At 36.3% G+C, this 20,464-nt stretch overlaps 1 protein-coding gene across 2 annotated transcripts in view; it reads right to left on the bottom strand.

Annotated features, from left to right (window-relative positions):
- LOC123321987 overlaps nucleotides 1-20,464 on the bottom strand; it is a 68,936-nt gene that overhangs the window by 14,691 nt on the left and 33,781 nt on the right. For both annotated transcript variants that reach the window (XM_044909795.1, XM_044909794.1), the window contains exons 2-4: nucleotides 14,483-14,766; nucleotides 12,305-12,527; nucleotides 2,269-2,387 (exon numbers count right to left, since the gene is read on the bottom strand). In XM_044909795.1, coding sequence (XP_044765730.1) covers nucleotides 2,269-2,387; nucleotides 12,305-12,527; nucleotides 14,483-14,766 — 626 coding nt within the window. The remainder of the gene's footprint in view (nucleotides 1-2,268; nucleotides 2,388-12,304; nucleotides 12,528-14,482; nucleotides 14,767-20,464) is intronic.

The raw sequence follows: 20,464 nt of genomic DNA, 5'->3' as shown, positions 1-20,464 counted from the left end.
CTTTTAAAAACGATTGAATACGATATTCCTAACTTTTGTGGAGCAGTATACTTGTACGAGTCAAAGACTCACCCTGTATAGTAGTATAACCTAATACACACATCTACGGGATGTACGCAAATTATCCATTCCAAATTTTGAGTAGCGTAATGAGTTGGTGTAAATTATTTTGTTGCTCAGAGAATAAGCTTTATGAAGTGAGTTCTGAACTCACCTGATAGTCAATGCATTTTATTTTTTGGAATAATCGTTATTCATATACCCAGCGATAAGATCATTTTCTCCCTACAGAAGGACGTTTTAATTGCTACCACTTACTTACGAACATCTAGCGGTATCAGCGACATCATTCAAACTTCTGTTAAACTCTTCCTCCTTGAAAAGGATTAATGAATACCACAATCTCATTGTCCCCGAACAGGAATTAATCGACCATCTCGTCATTGAATTCGCCGAATAATGAAAAGTTCATTTATATCTGATTCATAAAGTTATGAATGGCTTCAGTTCGCAATGGAAAAGGGACTGCATGTATAGGTATGAACATAGCGTTCAGTTTTTCGCGGTTAGCTTGTGTGCGATGAATATCCTCGGGAATGCCGTGGTATCAAGATGTTCCCAAATATTCATTACGGAGCTAGGGTTTCTTTGAATACGATTCCAGGAACAACTAACTCTCTTTTATCTATAATCGATATGCCATGATTTGTATGAGGGTTATGAGATATACAAGTAAAAAGATGAAAACGCAAAAAAAGCATATTTGAGCCGATGATGAATGCGTGATTGTTACCAATTCAATATGTAGACGACTGCGCACTTAACACTAGCAGCGCAGAGGATCTACAGATAATGTTGGACACCTATATAATTATATATACGAAACTTTGGGCCTTAGACTATTGACGAAACCAAAATCCTGGTAAGTCCGCCAGAAAGACTTCAAACACATATCAGCCTAGAGAATGAAACTCTAGAACAGGTCGAACAGTTCAAATACTTGGGAAGCTTCATAAATACTAGAGCTAACTTAGACACGGAAATACACAACCGTATCAATTCGGCATCACGGGCATTCTGGAAGCTAAAGGTCAGAGTGTTTCAAAATCACGACCTCCATCTCAAGACCAAGACCAAGCTGTTTACAAAGCTGTGGTCCTCCCAACGCTTCTTTACAGAAGCGACAGCTGGACTCCCCACATGCGACACATCAAACAGCTTGAACAAACGCAACAACGTCATCTAAGACAAATAATGCACATCAGATGGTTCCACAAAGTTTCAAATGCAGAAGTCTGGCAGCGCGCGAGTTGTATAACAATTGATACTCAAGTAACGGGTGCCCGACACAGATGGAGAGGTCACATTCTGAAGATGCAAGACAAAAGACTCTCCCAAATAGCTCAGTACGGCGAATTCACAGAGGAAGCTCGGAAAACAGGAGGCAGTATAAGCGGTTCAAGGATATACTGCATCAATCCCTAAAATCAGTTAATGCCAACTATAACTGGGAACAACTAGCGTTAGACAGATCACAGTAGAGGTCTTTGGTCCACAGCTATAATGGAGACTTGAGAAGAATACAGCGTCGGTCAGATCTGGTTGGTGACTATCCATGCCCAGAGTATGGAAGGATCTGTAGGTCATGGTTGGGTCTTTTCAGTCACAAGAGGACACGCAGTCGAAAGTAGTTCTAAGAAATTATAAATTTGATAGCACCGATAGTCTGGTTTTTGAGTTTTTCTGTGGATTTATTCTCGGTAACGAGATTCAGCAATGAATCAATGAATGTTAGCAATTCGAATAGATACCACAAAAAACGGCCAGTCTGGGAGATACTTTTTTTTACATGTATTTCGATCATGCATATGATTGATCGATGATCAAGTTTTTATATATTTCTATCACAAAAAAATGATGGAAATGAAGCCGTTAGATCCAAAACTCAGGCTGATAAAGAATGGGACCCTGTACAGAACCCTGAAGCACCTCACTGCAACCTCCACCTGTGAAAACAAAATCAACAACCCTGACATTACCAACTACCAACAAGTAGAGAACGTAGCCAAGTTAGGACGTCGCTTCTTAAGCCAAGATGTTCAAGATTGAAGAGTAAAAACGTATATATGTCCTTCGACCCACATATCTTACCATAGAGTTAAAAGGTAGCTTGGCTTCCTTGGTACGGATCTAAAGTGTGATTGGTTCTGGAGCGTGGCGTGTATTCGAATAGAAAAAGAAAATTGTAATAAATGGAGTAGCACTTACATTGATGCACGCTGATTTCCGAAATTCGTCAAGCTCTTCATCGCTTCTGCTCTTGCAGCTTCTTCTTCTGCGAACCTCTGGTTTTGGAGTTCTCGGGCTTTCTGGTTTCTGATCAACTCCTGAAAAGAAGAATATGGAAATGTAGTCCAACTTTTATTGCTCTATTTCCAAAACTTGAGTAGCTTCTACTTTTTCTTTGGGAAAAATCCCTGATTTTAGTGAAAACATTGTTACTGCAGTGAATTCTTTACAATACTCTAGTACTAAGATTGCCAGGAAATCGTTATAGAAATAAAAAATGGTGAATTGGCTGGTAGCCCAGAGTTTGTGTCATCCAACTTAGATATTTTAAGAAGTGACTTAGTTAAAAACGGTTATCCAACGAGATTAATTAGCAAATTTGTAAATTCTAACCCTAATGCTATTCCAGTCAACGATATTCGCCCAAATAACATAGACAATGATATTGTTAAATTTGTTAAACTTCCACTTATTCCAAATTTGACACACAATCTGAAAAGAGTTTTAAAGAAAGAAAGCATGAAGTTCATAACTTGGAGTGACAACACTTTCGAAAAAGTGTTCTTTACTAAACTAAAGGACAAAGTTCCTAAAAAATGGGAATCTTATCTGATATATAAGATCAATTGTCTACATTGTCAACAAAGTTATGTAGGAACAACTAGGCAACATCTTTGTTAGAGAATATCTGATCACAAATATTCGATTAAGCATCCCTCTGACAACAAAACGGCCCTAGTCTATCATCATCTTAGTACAGGACACATGTTCGATTTTAATCTCGATAATGTTGAAATTTTGCACAAAGAGAAAAATTATATTAAAAGATCTTTTGCCGAAATGTTTTATATAAAGACGTGTAACTCTGTAAATTATAGGACCGACATTGATAATTTGAGCCAGATTTATTGCAATTTAATTTCTAAATATTAAATGATTTGTGGTAGGCCATTAGGATACAAAGTTGATGTGAACACAAGAAATTGGATTATAACAACTAACCTCGTCGTTGGAACATGTCTGATTGATTGTTTATATTTAGAATTCTAGAAGGTTCCATCTAATCCAGTTTTTAGTGCCTGTGTGATGTCGAAACATTTGAATTACCAATATTATTGTAGAAGTATTTATTTCGGTAAGCTTTATTAGGTGTAGTTTGTCACATTTTGTTTTACAATGTCTTGTAATTTTTTTTTTTTGCCTGAAGAAGAGATAAATCCCATCTCGAAACTGTCGCGATTTAAGTAATTTGCAAATAGAAATTTTGCCAATTCACCATTTTTTATTTCTATAGTGAATTCTTTGTCTGTTTTTCATAATCTTGTTTTTCATTGACGAAATACAGATTATAGATTAAAGGGTTTTAAGATTGTTCGTTGAAACCTTCAAAAGAACTTATCTTACTAATGCTTTTTCGATATTTAGTGTTTGGCCTTGGCTACCCTAATTGGTTTCAAGAAAATGTTATTTTTTGGCGGAGACTTGCATTTGATGTCTTCAGTTCCTCCCTACTCTTGTGATTGTGACCTATTTATGATCTGATACTAGTATCGGAAGTAAAAATTAGCTGTTTATTCATTTAGTACTTCCAATATGTCTATTTCATTTTTGGAAATTCTCGAAATTAAAGAGTGGTCGATATTTTCTTGGAAAACTTTATGATTTGTAACGAAAACTTGACGTTTCCAGTGCCACCTAGGAGAATGACCTAATCTTTTGTGGTATTTGAAACGGATATACAGGGTGAGTCTTTGGCTCGTACAAATATTTTAACATTAGATTCTTGAGGTCAAAATAAATACTTTTTTCCTATAACTTTTTTTCCGATTCGGCCCTAATAAAAAGATATAGCCATATATCTATACCATATATATCCTTTAGCCAGTTTTCATAATGAGCTGGAAGACAAGAACAAAATCATCTTCAGAATAACTAGCTAAATCTGTGACACTACACATCTTTAGATCATTTAAACAGAGTTGTATCCACCCAAAGTACCCAATTTTTCAAATTTCACAGATTTTTAATTTTTGAACATCAAATTACTCGAAAACAGTACATTATACGAGAAAATATAAAGAATACTTTTATTTTACGAAACGTCCAAATATTCTTTAGATGGCATCCAACTTAGTTTCAAGAGTTGGGTTCTTTAAATTTTTGGTATTTTTATGGTACGTAAAGGTCATAATGAGAAAACTGGAAGACATGGGTAATATCTTGTGTTCGAAAAAGATTTATCACCATGTATAGTGCTTCAGTTGGACCATACTATAAATAGAATAATTTGATTGAAAAAAGAACAAACTGAATCTGTCCAAGCTACTTTTTCTTACAGTTCATCTTGTTAATTGTTTATTATCATGTTTACATTTTTTTCGAAATAACGTGTAATGTATATTTTGCTCATCACCTTCTAATCTTGCCATTTGTGCTTGGTTCACCAAGTTTTTGCCACAAAGCATCAGAGAAAATATTATTGAATAAACCGCAGTATGTATGAATTTCCACTCGGAAAATTATGAGAGTTCGTGAAAAAACAAACGGTAAGCAACTTCACCAAGTCCACATCGCCTACTTCGAATTTCGTACCCGAGTGCTCGATGCTTTCGACTGAATACTGCACATAATCGTAATAGTGTTCATCCCTCATCCCCTATTCATCATAGTCAAAAAAGATTTCTGGAAGATGAGGATTAAATTGGGTTTTCTGGTAAACCGATAGCAGTGTGCATCCTAGTGTGAAATTTTCCACATCTTCATCATTGCATAGACTTTCCGCTCGTCCGATATACGAGCGAAATGCTAAACTTTTATTGAACATGCCGACAACCGACGAAGAAAATAAGGAATCAGACGTTCTCATTCGATTTGGACACGATGAATCGGGAACAGATTTCTTTTTATGTGATTGAAGCAGTATTCTTATTCTGCAGTCATTTTTCACGTCCAGAGGGTGAAAGGGATCATTCTTGATGCTTTCAAACAAGCGTAAATTGGAATTTCCTGAATCTTCCTAAGCTTCTGGGCGTTTTCTACAAGAATTGGACTTTTTGATAGTGAATACGAATAATGAGGAAAAACAACCCCAAAACTTTTATTGACTTCTCGCTCTCACAGACTCTCAGCTCGAATTTGCAAATGTCTGGTTTCTAAGAGAAAAAATCAATTTTTTTTTGAAAAAACTTGATAACTTTTTCATAAGGAATCTCCCCTTAAATATTTTCGTAACTATTTATTTTCACCCTGAATATTTTATAAAATGAGAATCTCTAACTTGAAACATATTCGGTAAATCAATGGCAGTATTTTTGTAACAAACATGTTCTGACAGATCGATCAGTATGTTCAATCGAGTTTTCTTTGATGTAAGGAAATGTTATAAAACGTGTCTCAAGTTTGAGATATCATGTCATCGATATTTTTTGATGACCATTCGCGGTAGGGAAAATATGCTTAGCAAATATCAACTTTTATTCCTTGTAGTTAAGATATAATTTAATAATATTACATTGAATTTGGTAATCAAATGGTGTAGGAGGATATATTGAAAAATCCTTAGCCTACCATGCCAAAATTTCAATGTCAAAATATTTTATTACTCAACATATTCTCCTCTTAATTGGATACATTTATTACAGCGAACCTGCAAACAGACCTTTCAAAAAAATGTTTCTTCTTGCTCTGCAAACCAGACCTCCACAGCTTTTATTACCTACTCGTTGGAAGAAAATTTACGACCTTTTAAACTTTTTTTCGGTTGAGGAAAGATATGATAGTCGGATGAAGCCAAATCTGTTGAATAAGGGGGATGTTCTAGTAATTCAAACCCTAAATCACGAATTTTTTGCATGGGAACATGAGATTTGTGTGCAGGAGCGTCGTCCTGCAAAAACAAAACACCTTTGAATAGCTTACCGTGTCTTTTCTCTTTAATTTTTTCCCGTAGATTGATCAGTTATGTCGAATAGTAATCTCCGGTTATTGTTCTACTCTTATCCAAAAAATCAATCATGATTACTCCATGGCAATCCCAAAAAACTGAAGCAAGCTTTTCCAGCAGATTTTTGGACACGAAACTTCTTAGGTCTTGGAGAACCAGAGTGTCGCCATTCCATCGATTGTTGCTTTGTTTCTGGATCGTGGAAATGTACCCAAGTCTCATCCATAGTATAGTAACAATTCGGCTTAAGAAGTCTACATCGTTTTCAAATCGAGCACAGATCGAACGCGATGCTTCTACCCTTGCACGCTTTTGGTCAATATTCTAACATTTGGGGATCCATTTTGCAGCAATTTTCCTCATGTCCAAATTGACGTAAACTATATGATGATCGCGTTCGTATGAAACATTCAGTGCTTCAGATATCCGTTTTAGCCCAATTCGACGGTCTGATAAAATCATGTCATGAACTGCATCGATATTTTCGGGGACTGACACAGAAACTGGCCTTCCCGATCGGTCATCATCTTCAATGGAAAATTTACCTCTTTAGAAGCTTGCAGTCCAATTTTTCACGGTCGCACACGAAGGCCATTGATCATCAAGAGTATTAAGAGTATTCGTAAATCTGCTTACCTCTTAACCCTTTTAAATACAGGTACTTGATGATACTTCAATTTTTCGATTTTCTCAATTTCGGTGGACATCTTCTTGCTTTTAATTTATTGCGTAACTCTGGTTTACTATTTTGACCTCAAACTTCACACTGATATTTCTGATGAGTTATTGTTCGTTTCTATGGTAACGTAATATTTTTTTATGCCTGGAACTAGTCTAGGCTAACTAGATATTATTACATCCTCGTAGTATAGTCTGCTTTGGATTTTGTTGGTGGAATTGAACTAATTAAGGGTTGTGGTGTGTTATTATTGGGACACCGTGTAGTTTTTCCAGACCACTTGACTAATGGTAATACGCTGTTGCAATCTTGCAAAGTTTGAGTTCAGTTCGCCTCAAATTCACAAAATCTCAGACATTCTGACAGATCTAAATCCACATCATAGCAACAAGCGAGGAAAATATAGAGTAGTATTGCAACTAATCAAGTCTTCTGGATGTTGGGATTGTTTCGAAAATCCCTTTATATCCAGGTAATCGCATATGGTTCCGGATTTTTCCGTGTAAAAGTGGAGGCGTAAAAATCCCCCATCTCCACGTATACGCCCAACCTGTTGGAAATTATAATTTCGCAACTTAGTTGAAGGCATGGGGCTTTCGGTTGGGGTCTTATTATAGGTTCGGAGGATCTGCTTTATCTCAAGTATCCATTTATTCATAGCTTCATACAGCCGAGCCTTCCCAAACTAATTCCGAACGAAATTTAATTTTGAGATTAGGGAAAGCAAGCTGAGGAATTGATGCAGCAAAAGAGACATTTCTGACTGATTTACATCTCATACAGCATCTTGGGGAGCGAAATTTCTTGAGGATCTGGGAGGGCAGCAACTCGAAGTTTCAACAAGCAGTTCAGTAGATAGACGAACAACCCCGCGCTCATTAACTGTTGAATGAATTTAATTCAGATTGTTTGGGGAAGCATTCCGTGCTTATTTTGAATCGGGAATTAGACAATGAAACGGGGTAGAAAAAACATGATTATCGTAACATGAATACAAGTGATGGAATATGATGGAAATCTCAGCACAAAACGATGATGAAGGATTATATTATTCCCATGCTACTCGGTATGCTGATATTGCTGATTATGAAAATAAAAAAATAGAACCAAAGAGAATTTCAGGAGTTGTCCTGATACGAGGATGTATTGATATCTAGTTAGCCTAGACCAGTTCCATGCATAAAAAAATTGAGTTACCAGAGCAACGAGCAATGAATAATTGGTAGCAGTGTGTAGTTCGAGGTCAAAAAAGTAAACCAAAGTTACGCAATAAATTAAAAGAAAGAAAATGTCCACCGAAATTGTGAAAATCGAAAAATTGGAGTATCGAGCCATCATCAAATACCTGTATTTAAAAGGGTTAAGAGGTAAGCAGATTTACGAAGATATGCTTAATATCCTTGGTGATCAATGTCCTCCGTATGCGATCGTGAAAAATTGTACTGCAAGCTTCAAAAGAGGTGAGTAATAAATATGCTGACATTGAAATTTTGTTTGGTTCTATAGTAGGCTAAGAATTTTTCGATATTTCCTCGTATTATTGAGAAATTCAGGAGTTGTTCTGATACATTCTTGCAGTAATAAATTCAATGAATTGTTGTTAACTTCGGAAATAATGTGAAATGAAAATTGCGCCAGTTTCACTATGTTTTTCCGAATTTGATTATGCATTCCATGCCTCCAAATTTTCGAAAATCTTCTCCTGCAAGAAATATTCGATAATCCATTCAACAAGGAAAAAATTAAAGTTTTAGAATCGAACTATTTCATCAAAATAGTTGACCAGGCAAACATAATCAAATATTCCATTCGCTCTCTCTTGAGGCATAAATTCCACCAGTGAAACGTTTTTGTAAGTAATTGTTCCTCTTCAACAACTCCCACTGGAGGTATAATTCCATCAGGTTTAAGCTGAATCTCCAAGCTGGATAAAAAAAAAACAGTATAACTGAGCTCTCTCGGAGTTTGTTGACCTAAAAATCCGGAATTTTCCTAACCAAAGATCACATTCCATTACCAACGTTTAGGGTTGGAAATCGAAATAAGTGAATTTGAATGGAGAAGAATATTTAGCTGTTATGACAAATCTGTAAGTCGGCAATTCATCAATGTCGAAAGTGAATGGAATCTCCTTTTCAGACGGGGAATTCAGCTTAATCTCTTTCATCTGCATAGTATACGAACAGAAAATAAAAGAAAACAAAAACGAAATATTCAGTGAAGAGAGCCAAGATTCAAATTCAGTTCAGCCGAAGATTCTGCCGATGAGCCATTCTCGTCATTTAATTTTACGCTTTAACAGCCCCAGCTCGAAAATATTAGGTTTACGTTGGATCTCCAAGCTAAATAGCAAAAAACACAACATAACAAACCTCTCTCGAAGTTTGTTGACCCGAAATTCGAGCGGGAAATTCCCAGTGCCTTATTTTCTTTCCATCGAGTTTCCTCATGAAGTTCAGCTTTGAAATTTGAGAAATGAACTGATGCCGATATTATCAGGTTTCGGAATTGATACGTTGACGTATTCTCAATTCGCAAATATTTTGTATGATTTCATTCTTTAGTTGGGTTTTCTCCTCCAATACTTTTGTAGGAGAAATTTTTTTACGTATATTTCCCTTCGAAATTGTGCCGTTGAAAGCGATCATTGCTTGGCTTTTCCAAATAATGGGCCAAATAAATATTCTTATTATTATAACTACAGTAAGAGTAGAGGTATTATTATTAATTAATTGAACCGGACTCGATTAGCTTTTCGGGAACAGCGACCATGTAGATCTTTTGTTCTTTACTCTACTCATACCCATTCAAGGAAGAAGTCGTCAATGGTTTTGATAAAACCGACAATATCCTTAGGGGCCTTGGCAGTTACCTCGAGAGTATTCAGAACCGGTTTCGCCATATGAGTGGTTCTTAGGTCCGCCAGCTCTGGACAATTGCATACCAGGTCTTCAGCTGTTTCTGCTTCTGATCCACAGAGCCTACAAATCTCATCTGCTGACTGTACCATAAGATACAAATGCTATTTGTACCGACAGTGCCCTGTCAGCAGTCCCACCATCACCCCAAGCTGAGCTCCTGACAGCTTCAGCAGTTTTATGGTGTAGCTGTGTGAAATCATCACAAATTTCTTTGACTGAGTAAGTCCAGGAGTGTTTCCCCACAGGGTTATTCTGTTGATCAACTCCCATTGTTGGACTGTTGCCTTATTTTGGTAATTTCCGAGCCCACAGAAAGGTTCAGGTCCAGCAGGTGTTGACCTTGATGCTCTTTTTGCAAGTTCATCGGTTATTTCATTTGCTTCAACACTACAATGCTCTGGTACCCATAGCAGAGCCACTTTGTTGCCTCTGGCCAGTTGCTTTATGGTATTACGTCACTCCCATGTCAGCACAATTCTCTGGCAGTGTGATGCCAGGGATCTCGCCTGGCTGTCCCTGGTAATATAGATATGCACCCCTTTGAGGTTCATTTTAAGACACTTTTGAGTGCATACGTGAACAGACAGTGTCTCTGTCTATAAAATAGAGGGTTCACTTCCCAGGGCTTTAGAGATCCTCAGTTTAGGTCCATATACGCCAATGCCGGTGCCCCTTTCTGATTTTGATTCATCAGTAAACCACGTGGATGACTTTTTGTCCAGACTACGAAACTTATTGCACTAGGACGGTCAGCTATGACCGTTTCAAAGGGCGTTTAGAAATCGAAAATGATTGGCATAACATCCTATGGTTTTGCCAAGAGGTTTGAGTCCAGTTGATTCAATATCCTCAAAGTGGAGGTATACCTAGTGTCTGAATAATTTAAACTCTAAACATCTCACTTCTCTATCGATCGTAATGGTTCTTGAAAGATTTGATGGAAGAACCATTGACCACGTTACCCTGGAGACGATTCCATCAGGAAAAACCCTGTTGGATAGAAAATTCATCCTGCTTGAAGTCCTAAATGGTTCTTATGCTAGTTCAAAATGGTGCCCAAGAAGATGATTCCTATTCAACAGACATAAGTGATCCAGGTCCACACCAAAGAAGCCATGCATGATCTGGAAAGTCGAGATCATATCAACTTCTGTCACCGAAAGTGGTCAGCCCAAATTTCCTCACCCTCTCTTGATAGTGGGTTCGAGAGAAAGAGGAGAAAGAATTCTGGTGCACCATGTTTGAATGGACTCAAAAAGATGACAGTAAGATCTCAAAGAGATCCAGCAAACGAACCTAAGCTGTATACAGCAACTTCGCAGTCTGGATACAAGCTGTTCGATGTTCAATAACTTTTCGTATCCTCCTATAACTCCTGATTAGCAACAGGTGATAGAACATTCATTTCTGCATCTTCAGCAAACAGATTTGACAATTTGAACGAAAATAATGAGGAAGATCAGACGTATACAGCCGAAACAGAACCAAACTCTGTGGCACTACCAACTCTGAGACTGAAAGTTCTGTCACTGAAGAATTAACTGGTCCAAGAGAGCAAGTCAACTTTATTTTCGTAGATCCTCAAGCTTGTGGAGCAGACGACAATGAGGACCCTGTCGAAAGTATTGGCGAAATCCAAGTAGGCCACATCACTAGCCACACCAAGATCCAAAAGTTTGGTCCAGTCATTCTCAGCCACAAGAAGATGTCAGAAGCCAGAGTTGACCAATCCGGAATTAATTTGTTAATTGCTTAAAACTGAAGAATGTGGTCAAAAATTGTCCTTTCGAAGACTTTGAAGACAGCGGACACAAAAAAGGAAAGGCGATGTCGACATAAACCTCTGGAATAGAAGAAAAAGATGTAATTTCGACTTCTACTAGGGCTGCAGACGCGTTCAAGGAAGGACATTTCTCAACGATGCTTTGAGATAGAGTTTCCTATATTCTCAAGGGAAAAGGAACATATGCATGGCTGTATTTTGTGCCTCAGTGGAAAGCGAAAAGAATATCGCTGCCACATAAATTCTTCACCATAGATTGAAGAGACTGCTGGTAATCAATCCATGGTTTTCTTGGATTCTGCCTGACTGTCATCAAATAAATGAAAAACTATATTCCGACATTCATTTCATTCCATAAAACCGTTTGTGAGAACTAAATCAGTTTTTATGGTTTTCCAACAGCCTGTATCTTTCAAACAGAGCCGATTCGGAAAAAAAAGTAAAAGAATAAAAGTGTTTCTTTTGACCACAAGGATCTACTGTTAAAATATTTGTAGGAGACTAACCGAAGAATTTTCAATATAAATCGAGTAATCAGTTCTGTTCTCTTAAACCGGCTAAGTTGGTCACGTTACTTGGAGATGTAAAGCAACGTTTCACATTTCATATTTTTAGATGAATAGGAGCCTGAATTCATAGAAAAGAAAAACTGGGAAATTTCTAAAGACGTTACAGTTCGAGAAACTCACTCTCAAATGCTGGAAACTTCCAGATCTTGTTGGATATCCCATTTCCGGTCTTCGGTTTCCACCACCTGAATACCGGAAGGCAGTGGTGAACTTTCTACGTGGATCTCCTTGCTGAATCCTTCCATAGTTATGGGTCAACTCTTCGAACGCCTTATTCCTTTCATCTTGCGTGTGAGGCGAATGAACCATTTTCCCGTAAACTGGGCGATGTCTTATGTACAATCTGAAAGAAAATATCAAATTTATTCACTTATTCATCCACAGAACGATCTATTGACAGACGTTTTCAATACGTGAATTCGCTAAGTTTGAATATATGTTTTATAATATGTAAAGTGCGGGTCTTCAACTTGGAATAAATTGAGTAAATCTTTTTTGACATTCGATGATCGCTTCTATATTGGTTGCTGATTAGTTGCATTATAATGACTTTTATTCGTGGGATAGCAGCAATTATTATTTATATTGTGAAACCTTTTTTTCTTGCTGGAGCTTTCGAGATTTATTCATGTCTTCATCAAGAGAACTACATATAATGGAATATCAAGTTATTATAAATAATAGGAATGAATATTATAATCAGTTCACGAAATTGAAAATACACAGGTTGAGACTTCGACTCGTATAATTGTGTTAACAGTAGATTCTTGGGGACTGAAGAAACGCTTTTTTTCTTCACCATTTTTTTCGAATCGGCCCAGTTTGAAAGACACAGGCTGTTGAAAAACCATAAAATGTTATTTTTAGTTCGATCTCACAAACGGTTTCATCGAATGCAATGAATTTCGGAATATAGTTTGTAATTTATTGGATGAATCTTTTTCGAACACAAGATAGCACCCACGTCTTTCAGCTTTCTCATTTTGACCATTACGTAGTATAAAAATACGAAAAATTCAAAGTAACTCAACTCTTGAAACTAAGTTGGACGCTATCTAATGAATATATGAACGTATTGTAAAATGAAAGGGCTCATATTTTCTTTATGCGTACTTTTTGAGTAATTTGATGTTCAAAATTTGAAAAGTATACATGAAATTTAAAAAACTGGGTATTTTGGCTGAATCCAACTCTGTTTAAACGGTCCACAGATGTATAGTATCACAGATTTAGCTAGTTATTCTGAAGGTAATTTTGTGTTTCCACGGGTGGCACAGCTCATTATAAAAAGTTAAAATGGCTATATCTTTTCAACAGGTCCAAATCGGAAAAAAATGATATAGGAAAAAAGTGTGTCTTTTGTCCTCAATAATCTACTGTTAAAATATTTGTTCGAGTCAAAGACACACCCAGTATATTGCTAATACTAAAAATTTTTCGAATTCAAATAGTTATGTTAATTGCTGAATGAATATAATGTCAAGTGACATTCTAAGTCAAAATTGAAAATCTCAAGTACTTAGCTCAAGTGACACTTTTAGTTTTCTGTTCTTTTAATTTTTTTCTTCATTCAATCTTGAAAATTTCTCATATTTTCAATTAGAAATTTTTTCTATGACACTAAAATATCAACTAAACATACTCTGGTATCTGATGAAAATAAATATCTGAAAGCGAATATTCCTCAAATAAATTGACAGAAACTCAATGATTCCTGTCAATTATTGAGCAGTGTATTTTCCACAAAAATTGACCTACTAGACATCAAATCTCGTGCTGTTTTTGAACCACACAATATCTCCTTGAGAAAAGGAATATTTCATTTTCAACTCCTGCGAAAATGATATAACCTAATTAAATGTTCTTTCCTCAAGATGCGCATTATATTCCGCATGATTAATAGGGCCTTGTTAATAATACTTGATTGAAATGCTTGTGGAGTAAAGTTTCGTACTTAAAAATTTCTAATGAAGACGCTGTTATTGGATTTTCGAATGACTTTTTTCAGGATGATTTATTGGAGACAATTCATGAAGAAATAGTTTTTTGTTTGAAATTCTAGGAGTTTGTCGATGCTCTGAACAAATAATTGAAAGAATTCATCAACGGAATCAATAATATGGCTTTGAAAACTTTTTCATAATATCCTCACATTTCGTAGGAAGATTGTCATTAAGAAATTGAAGAATGTTTCTTCATCAGTTAACTTAATTGCGAATCTCGATTAATTGGAGTCAATTCTATCGATGTCTCAGATTTTCTTTGATGGGAAATATGTAATGAATTGATGGGACTTACCCTCCCATGCTTCTGCTGGTCGCATAGTAGGGTGGCCAGATGTTGTGGGTGAATGGGTCCTCGAATGTGGGAACCTCATTCGTTAATTCCGATGCTCTCGACTGTCTTTTGGAAAGTCGCCACATCGCTTTGAGCTCCTCGCAGCTGGGCTCAGGAGCGATGCCATGTCTTGCCACTTCGCCAGGTCCTCTCTGAATCTCCCTTGTCGGTAAATATGAAGCTATCGTTGGACCGAACCAAAACCAACAGATCAGTATGCTCGCCGAAGATAAGGACACTCGCATCTGCGGAGAACACAAAATAGGAGAGATTAATTTTGCGCCTTCGCCATTTTGCAACGTCGAATGTTCGGCTCTGTTCCGGAGTTGAAATGGCTCAGAATTTTTCTAAATACGGTCATACATTTGAAAAGATGAATTGAATGGTTCCGTGGTTTGATTCTCTGAAACATCAAAATTGGGATAGAATATCAAGGGGTCCTTAGTTTTTACTACAGAATTATCGTCCTTTAAACTTCGTAAGAGTGGAAATCATTCTTACAACTTCCAATAGCTTACGGAGCTTCTGAGTGGTACTTCGGTACCTATGGAGAATCAGGATAATATGAATATATATGAATATATATATCATGGACTTACGATACTGTGTGGTACTAATGATTAATATTTGAAATTTAGTTCGTTGAATACAGACCGAAGACTATGTGTTTTTGTTAATGATAGCAGCAGTAATGGACTTCCACGTCAGTTTCCTTATTACTATCTTTATTGCCAACATAAATCCCAAGGGCAAGTTCACCCACAGGTGTTCTACCACTTGCTCAATTGTTACAAAAAAAAACTTTTTCTTCACTCCATAGCAATAGAGTGAAGAAAAAGTACAATCACATAACAGAGTAGATACAGGGAAAATACAAATTTTTCAGAGAAAATTAGAGAATTGAACTAGTAGCACCTGAGAAGGAAATCCTTGTCCTTTCAATTTTTCATTTCTGAGTATATTCAATTCATTAAGAACAACAGTGTTTAATTTATCTGAAACTTCTCTAAAACGTGGATGTTCTGTAGTGAGGACATGAGAATATACACTGCGCAAAAATAATCAACGCACATTATGGAAATCTCAAATTAATTCTACAACTGAAGGTGTTCTCAATGATAATTATTTTTATCAGAATTATGCATGCATGTGTTATCCACTTTCAACGGTTTTCTTCAATACAGGCGTTTTTTCCCAGCAGGAATAAAAAAAGATGATATTATCAGATTTTGAATGTATTGGCTCCATTCTAAAATCAGTTGTTCTCGGTCAATTCTAGTGATCAATAGTTTTTCTTTCGTTCGATTTTCTACACTCGATCGCTATGCAACGCGAAACACGCAATTTGACCAAAGAGGAATGTGCCCAAGCGGTAGTTTTCCGAGAAGAAGGGTGGACATACACAAGAATTGCAGAAAGGTTTGGAGTTTCCCATACAAGTGTGTCCAGAATGTTGCAGCGATTCAGGAAGACAGGTATTAATGTCCGAAGACCAGGACAGGGTAGACCACGGGTAACAACTGCCATTCAAGAACGTTACTTGAGAGTTTCTTCGTTGAGACAACGGTTTGCAACCGCTCGCCTCCTTCAAATTCAGCTTGAGCAAACTCATGAGGTGCAAATTAGCACTTAGACAATAAGAAATGCCTCAGAGAATATGATTTAAGGCCTCGTGTCGCGGCAAGAGGCCCAGCTCTTACCTCAGCCCATCGAAGGGCGCGTTTGGATTTTGCGAGAGAGCATATCCATTGGGAAGAAGCCGATTGGGAAAGAGTTCTCTTCACAGATGAGTCTAGATTCTGCCTCTACTATTGTGATCGACGTTCCCTTGTATACGGACGTCCACATGAAAGATATGCTCAGTGCAATTTCCTAAATACTACTGGTTTCGGAGGAGGATCGATTATGGTATGGGGTGGAATATCTTTGACTGCTCGCACAGACCTAGTGGTCGTTGATAATGGAGCTATGAATGCTGATAAGTATATAAGGAACATTCTTGAAGAGCATGTAGTGCCGTTTGCCCCATACATTGGTGAAAATTTCATTTTTATGGACGATAATGCCAGACCCCATCGTGCTCGCATCGTTCAGGAGTACCTTGAAGAGGTTGAAGTCTCTCGAATGGAATGGCCAGCAAGAAGTCCAGATCTCAATCCGATTGAGCAGGTTTGGGACAACCCCAATAGAAGGCTGAGAAGTTCAGAAAATCATCCAGCTACTCTTAATGACTTAGGAATCCAACTCTGAGAAATCTGGAAAGGATTAGATCAGAATATTTTAAGATCACTCATTTTGAGTATGAACCGTCGTTGCCTACCTGTAATTAACGCAAGGGGTGGAAATACCAAGTATTAAATCACTTATCAGCATTTCAGTATTTTGAAAATTGTTCATTTCTCTTCTTTCACATAAGATTCGGTGAAAACCTGAATTTTTCTTCCATTTAATGTGTCTTGTTTCGTTCAAAACCTTCCCGAGAGAACATAAAAAATAAGTTATAAAGTCAATGTAGAGTTAACTTTCATTAAAATTGAGATTTTCAGAATGTGCGTTAATTTTTTTGCGCAGTGTATTTCTATATATTATGCTGGCATTGTAGACATCAGATCTATACCTCAGCTTGTTGAAGAGATAAGGTAATGTGGAAAGTGCAGAGGGCATAATCAAAACGAAGACTCATTGGGAGCTATCTCAATTTTTTCACGTCAGGTAAGACCTGCTCAAATTTCCTGATCCTGAAAATAAACCTTATACAATTGTTTTGGTCCAAGCAAGAACTATAAACAGAAGAGCACTCTATTTATAACTTATGTGACATAGCTGATACTTTCTAGGAGGAATGTTTTTACGTAGATGATATTGCTCTTACTTTCCTTTACTTTGATTTCGAAGTTATTAAGGATATTTTAAATGAAGGTTCAGAAATAAAAAAAAAAAAACTTTTTAAGGGGTGATTTTGCCTTGATCCTAATAACACGTCTTTCATATAAATTTTTTTAACGACCTCTGCTTAGATACAGCTTCGTAAAGATGGCAGGAGGCTGCTCAAAAAAATTATATAAAAGACCCACCCCACTGCACCATTTTCTGACAACTAATCACCTCATAAATTTTCTCGCAAATATTTATTTACACCCTGTACATATGCAATTACAATCGAAGAATAATATTTTTCAGTTCTCACTCGATTTCCTCAACTGAAAAACACCTTTCTAAGGATTTCAAAATACGCATTATCGTAAAATATCAACTCTTAAATCTCGTAAGGAAGCAAAGGAGGTGCAATAAAGGTTAGTGTAGAAAGCCACCGGAAATCCCTGAATATGCAAAGACTTTCAATAGGTGAGATTTATCGACAACAGTTTGGAATTTTCGGAGAATTCTACTTGGTTATTTCCAGCTATTCCAAGACTTCTCTGATCCCGAAGTTCAGCTTTCTCAGTTGATAATACCGAAGTCATTATTGAATTATACTTTTCACTCGATATTCTATAGTCAATATTCGAGATGCAAAGGACTGAAAATGGCCAAGTAGAATTTTACGAAATATTTCAACTTAACAAGATGTTTATAGCATAGTTGGGGATTTTCTTGACTTACACCAATGTAAACAGAGTGAGTAAAATGTGTAGATCTTAACGCTTAGTATCTACTATTTTGTAGATAAATGTAGGAGAAGATCAATTTTTATTTTAAATTACGCATTTTTCGTGTATTTTTGTGAGGTGAAGGGTACTTCAGTTTTCAAATGGCAACCTTGAATTTTTGTGTCAGAATTGGATGAATCTTTTGTTGCTGAAAATGATTTCATGTTTTTTTTTACAAATGTTAGAATAATCACAAAAATTTCGTATTTTCTCTGAGTCGTATAATTCTTTGGAATTCAAATATCTAATATTTTGCCCAAGGATTAATTAAATGTACAATCATTTTTGTAATCGTAGTAGATATTTCAGATAACAACAATAAACCCTTCAACACACAACATCAATAACTTTCGAAGTTTCACTGACCTCAAAATACATAGAACAAGTGAAATATCGAATTCAACGAGAAAAGGGTTGATGAAAAACCCCATCAATGACGAAATCACTGTCAACAACAGAAGGTCTATCCATTTCTGGCATGTAAGGTTTGCCATTTAAATGAAAATTTTCCTTTTCGAGCATTTTTCTACACAATAATAAATGAATTTTGTGCTTTACTTTTTACTCCCTCTTACGAATATATATTCCAATGTGGTTATGGATCAAAGATTTCAACTTTTTGATTGGAGAACTTTCGTGGAAATTGAAATCAACTTTTATGGAATTGAAAAGTAATTAGCAATTCACCAAGAAAAAACCGACCCAATTAAATGAAAATAAGTTAGAGGGTAACGTTCATTTCGGCATCCCCAATTTCCTCCTACTCTGTGGAGCGTGGCCTTGAAAGAAAGTAGAACAGTCCACCTTCCTCGTCCTCTACAAATGATCACAAATGTCTATTTGAACCAACAGCAATTTGCTACCGTATTGTCTTCGGTCCGTCATTGTCTCAGATAATTTCAGCACAAGAATACGCCTAAAACATTTAAGAGGGCAGGGCAAGATCGTTTGGGAGTAATTATTTCCAAACATAGGTTGAAGGGAATACTAAAATACTTAGAAGGGGTGGAAATCTATATTTCGCAACCTACATTAAGCGGACAGAGCTGAGAAGCTCGTAAATCTTTTCTCAAGAACTGGATGGCCAGGATTTGGTATAGCTGGATTTTTTGCACAGCCATTCAGCAAAATGATTCCTGAGAAATTTTAGGTATGTTACGAAAAATCACGAAGAATAATGCTGAAGAGTTAATTCTGTGAAGCGTGTGATAATTAAAAATTTGGGTTATAAACTAGCATAAATGAAAAATTTTCATTAATGTATCTTTAATTTTGTATATTTCAATAATAATTGTATCTCGAAAAATTTTCTGGAAGGACACGAAAGAAATGTATACTTCTTCATATAAATTTTATCAATTTTCTCACCAAATGTGACAAAATGTGAATATTCTGATTTCAAATAGGAAATGAATTCGAAACACGTTCAGTAAGAGAAATGAAAATTGTGACAGTTGAATTCCCAATTCTCCAATAATTTCGAGGGATTTTCATGTATATTTTATACAGAAGGGATGGTTTCAAATGAATGAGTCTTTTAATATGAGACTGTGCAAACAAGCAAAACGTTTATAATTCGAGACGGTTCAGTATTTATGTTTCAATTCATAGTCCTCTTCAAATATGTACATTCACATGAAAGTACAAGCCATGCAAGTTTTCTTGAATATGAAGCAGTCTTGTGATCTCTCAATTGATCAAAGACCATTCGTATATTCATTATATACATTCTGAATGTATAATACAGAATTAAATCAAGTGTTCGATATTCACCATGATGTATCACAGTGTTTGATTTATCCTAAGAAAAATGTGATTATATATCACATGACCTCTCCTTCTATTCGAATTTCGAGGGTTGCTTTCCAAGGATAGGGGGTTTTCAAACTACTGGATAATTTCCAATAATGAATTCATTTTCGAAAATTATACCCTTGGAAACTTCTGGGGTTAACTTTGTTACAAAAATGGAGTACCATCCAACATTAATTACTTTTTTCTACACGAAAAGGTCGATGATCTCTGTTGCAGGCCGAGAAAAGATTGAATGAAGATGCTGCGCTGCATTGCGGTGAATTTGTAGAGCTGTACCCATTAAACTGAACAAATTTGTAGAACTTTCGCATTGTTAACACCCATATATCTTGCTATCTTCAAAATATATGATGTTCCAGTGCAATAACTCTTTGGGCTTATCGGAATTATTATTGGATTATGTCATTTATTAACTAACTTCGATAAAATACGATAGAGATTTGTGGATCATCTATATCAACGGCGTAATTTACAAAAT

The sequence above is a fragment of the Coccinella septempunctata genome, chromosome X, assembly GCF_907165205.1.
Source record: "Coccinella septempunctata chromosome X, icCocSept1.1, whole genome shotgun sequence".
Taxonomy (NCBI): Eukaryota; Metazoa; Arthropoda; class Insecta; order Coleoptera; family Coccinellidae; genus Coccinella; species Coccinella septempunctata.
This window is presented reverse-complemented; position numbering and strand designations above follow the sequence as displayed.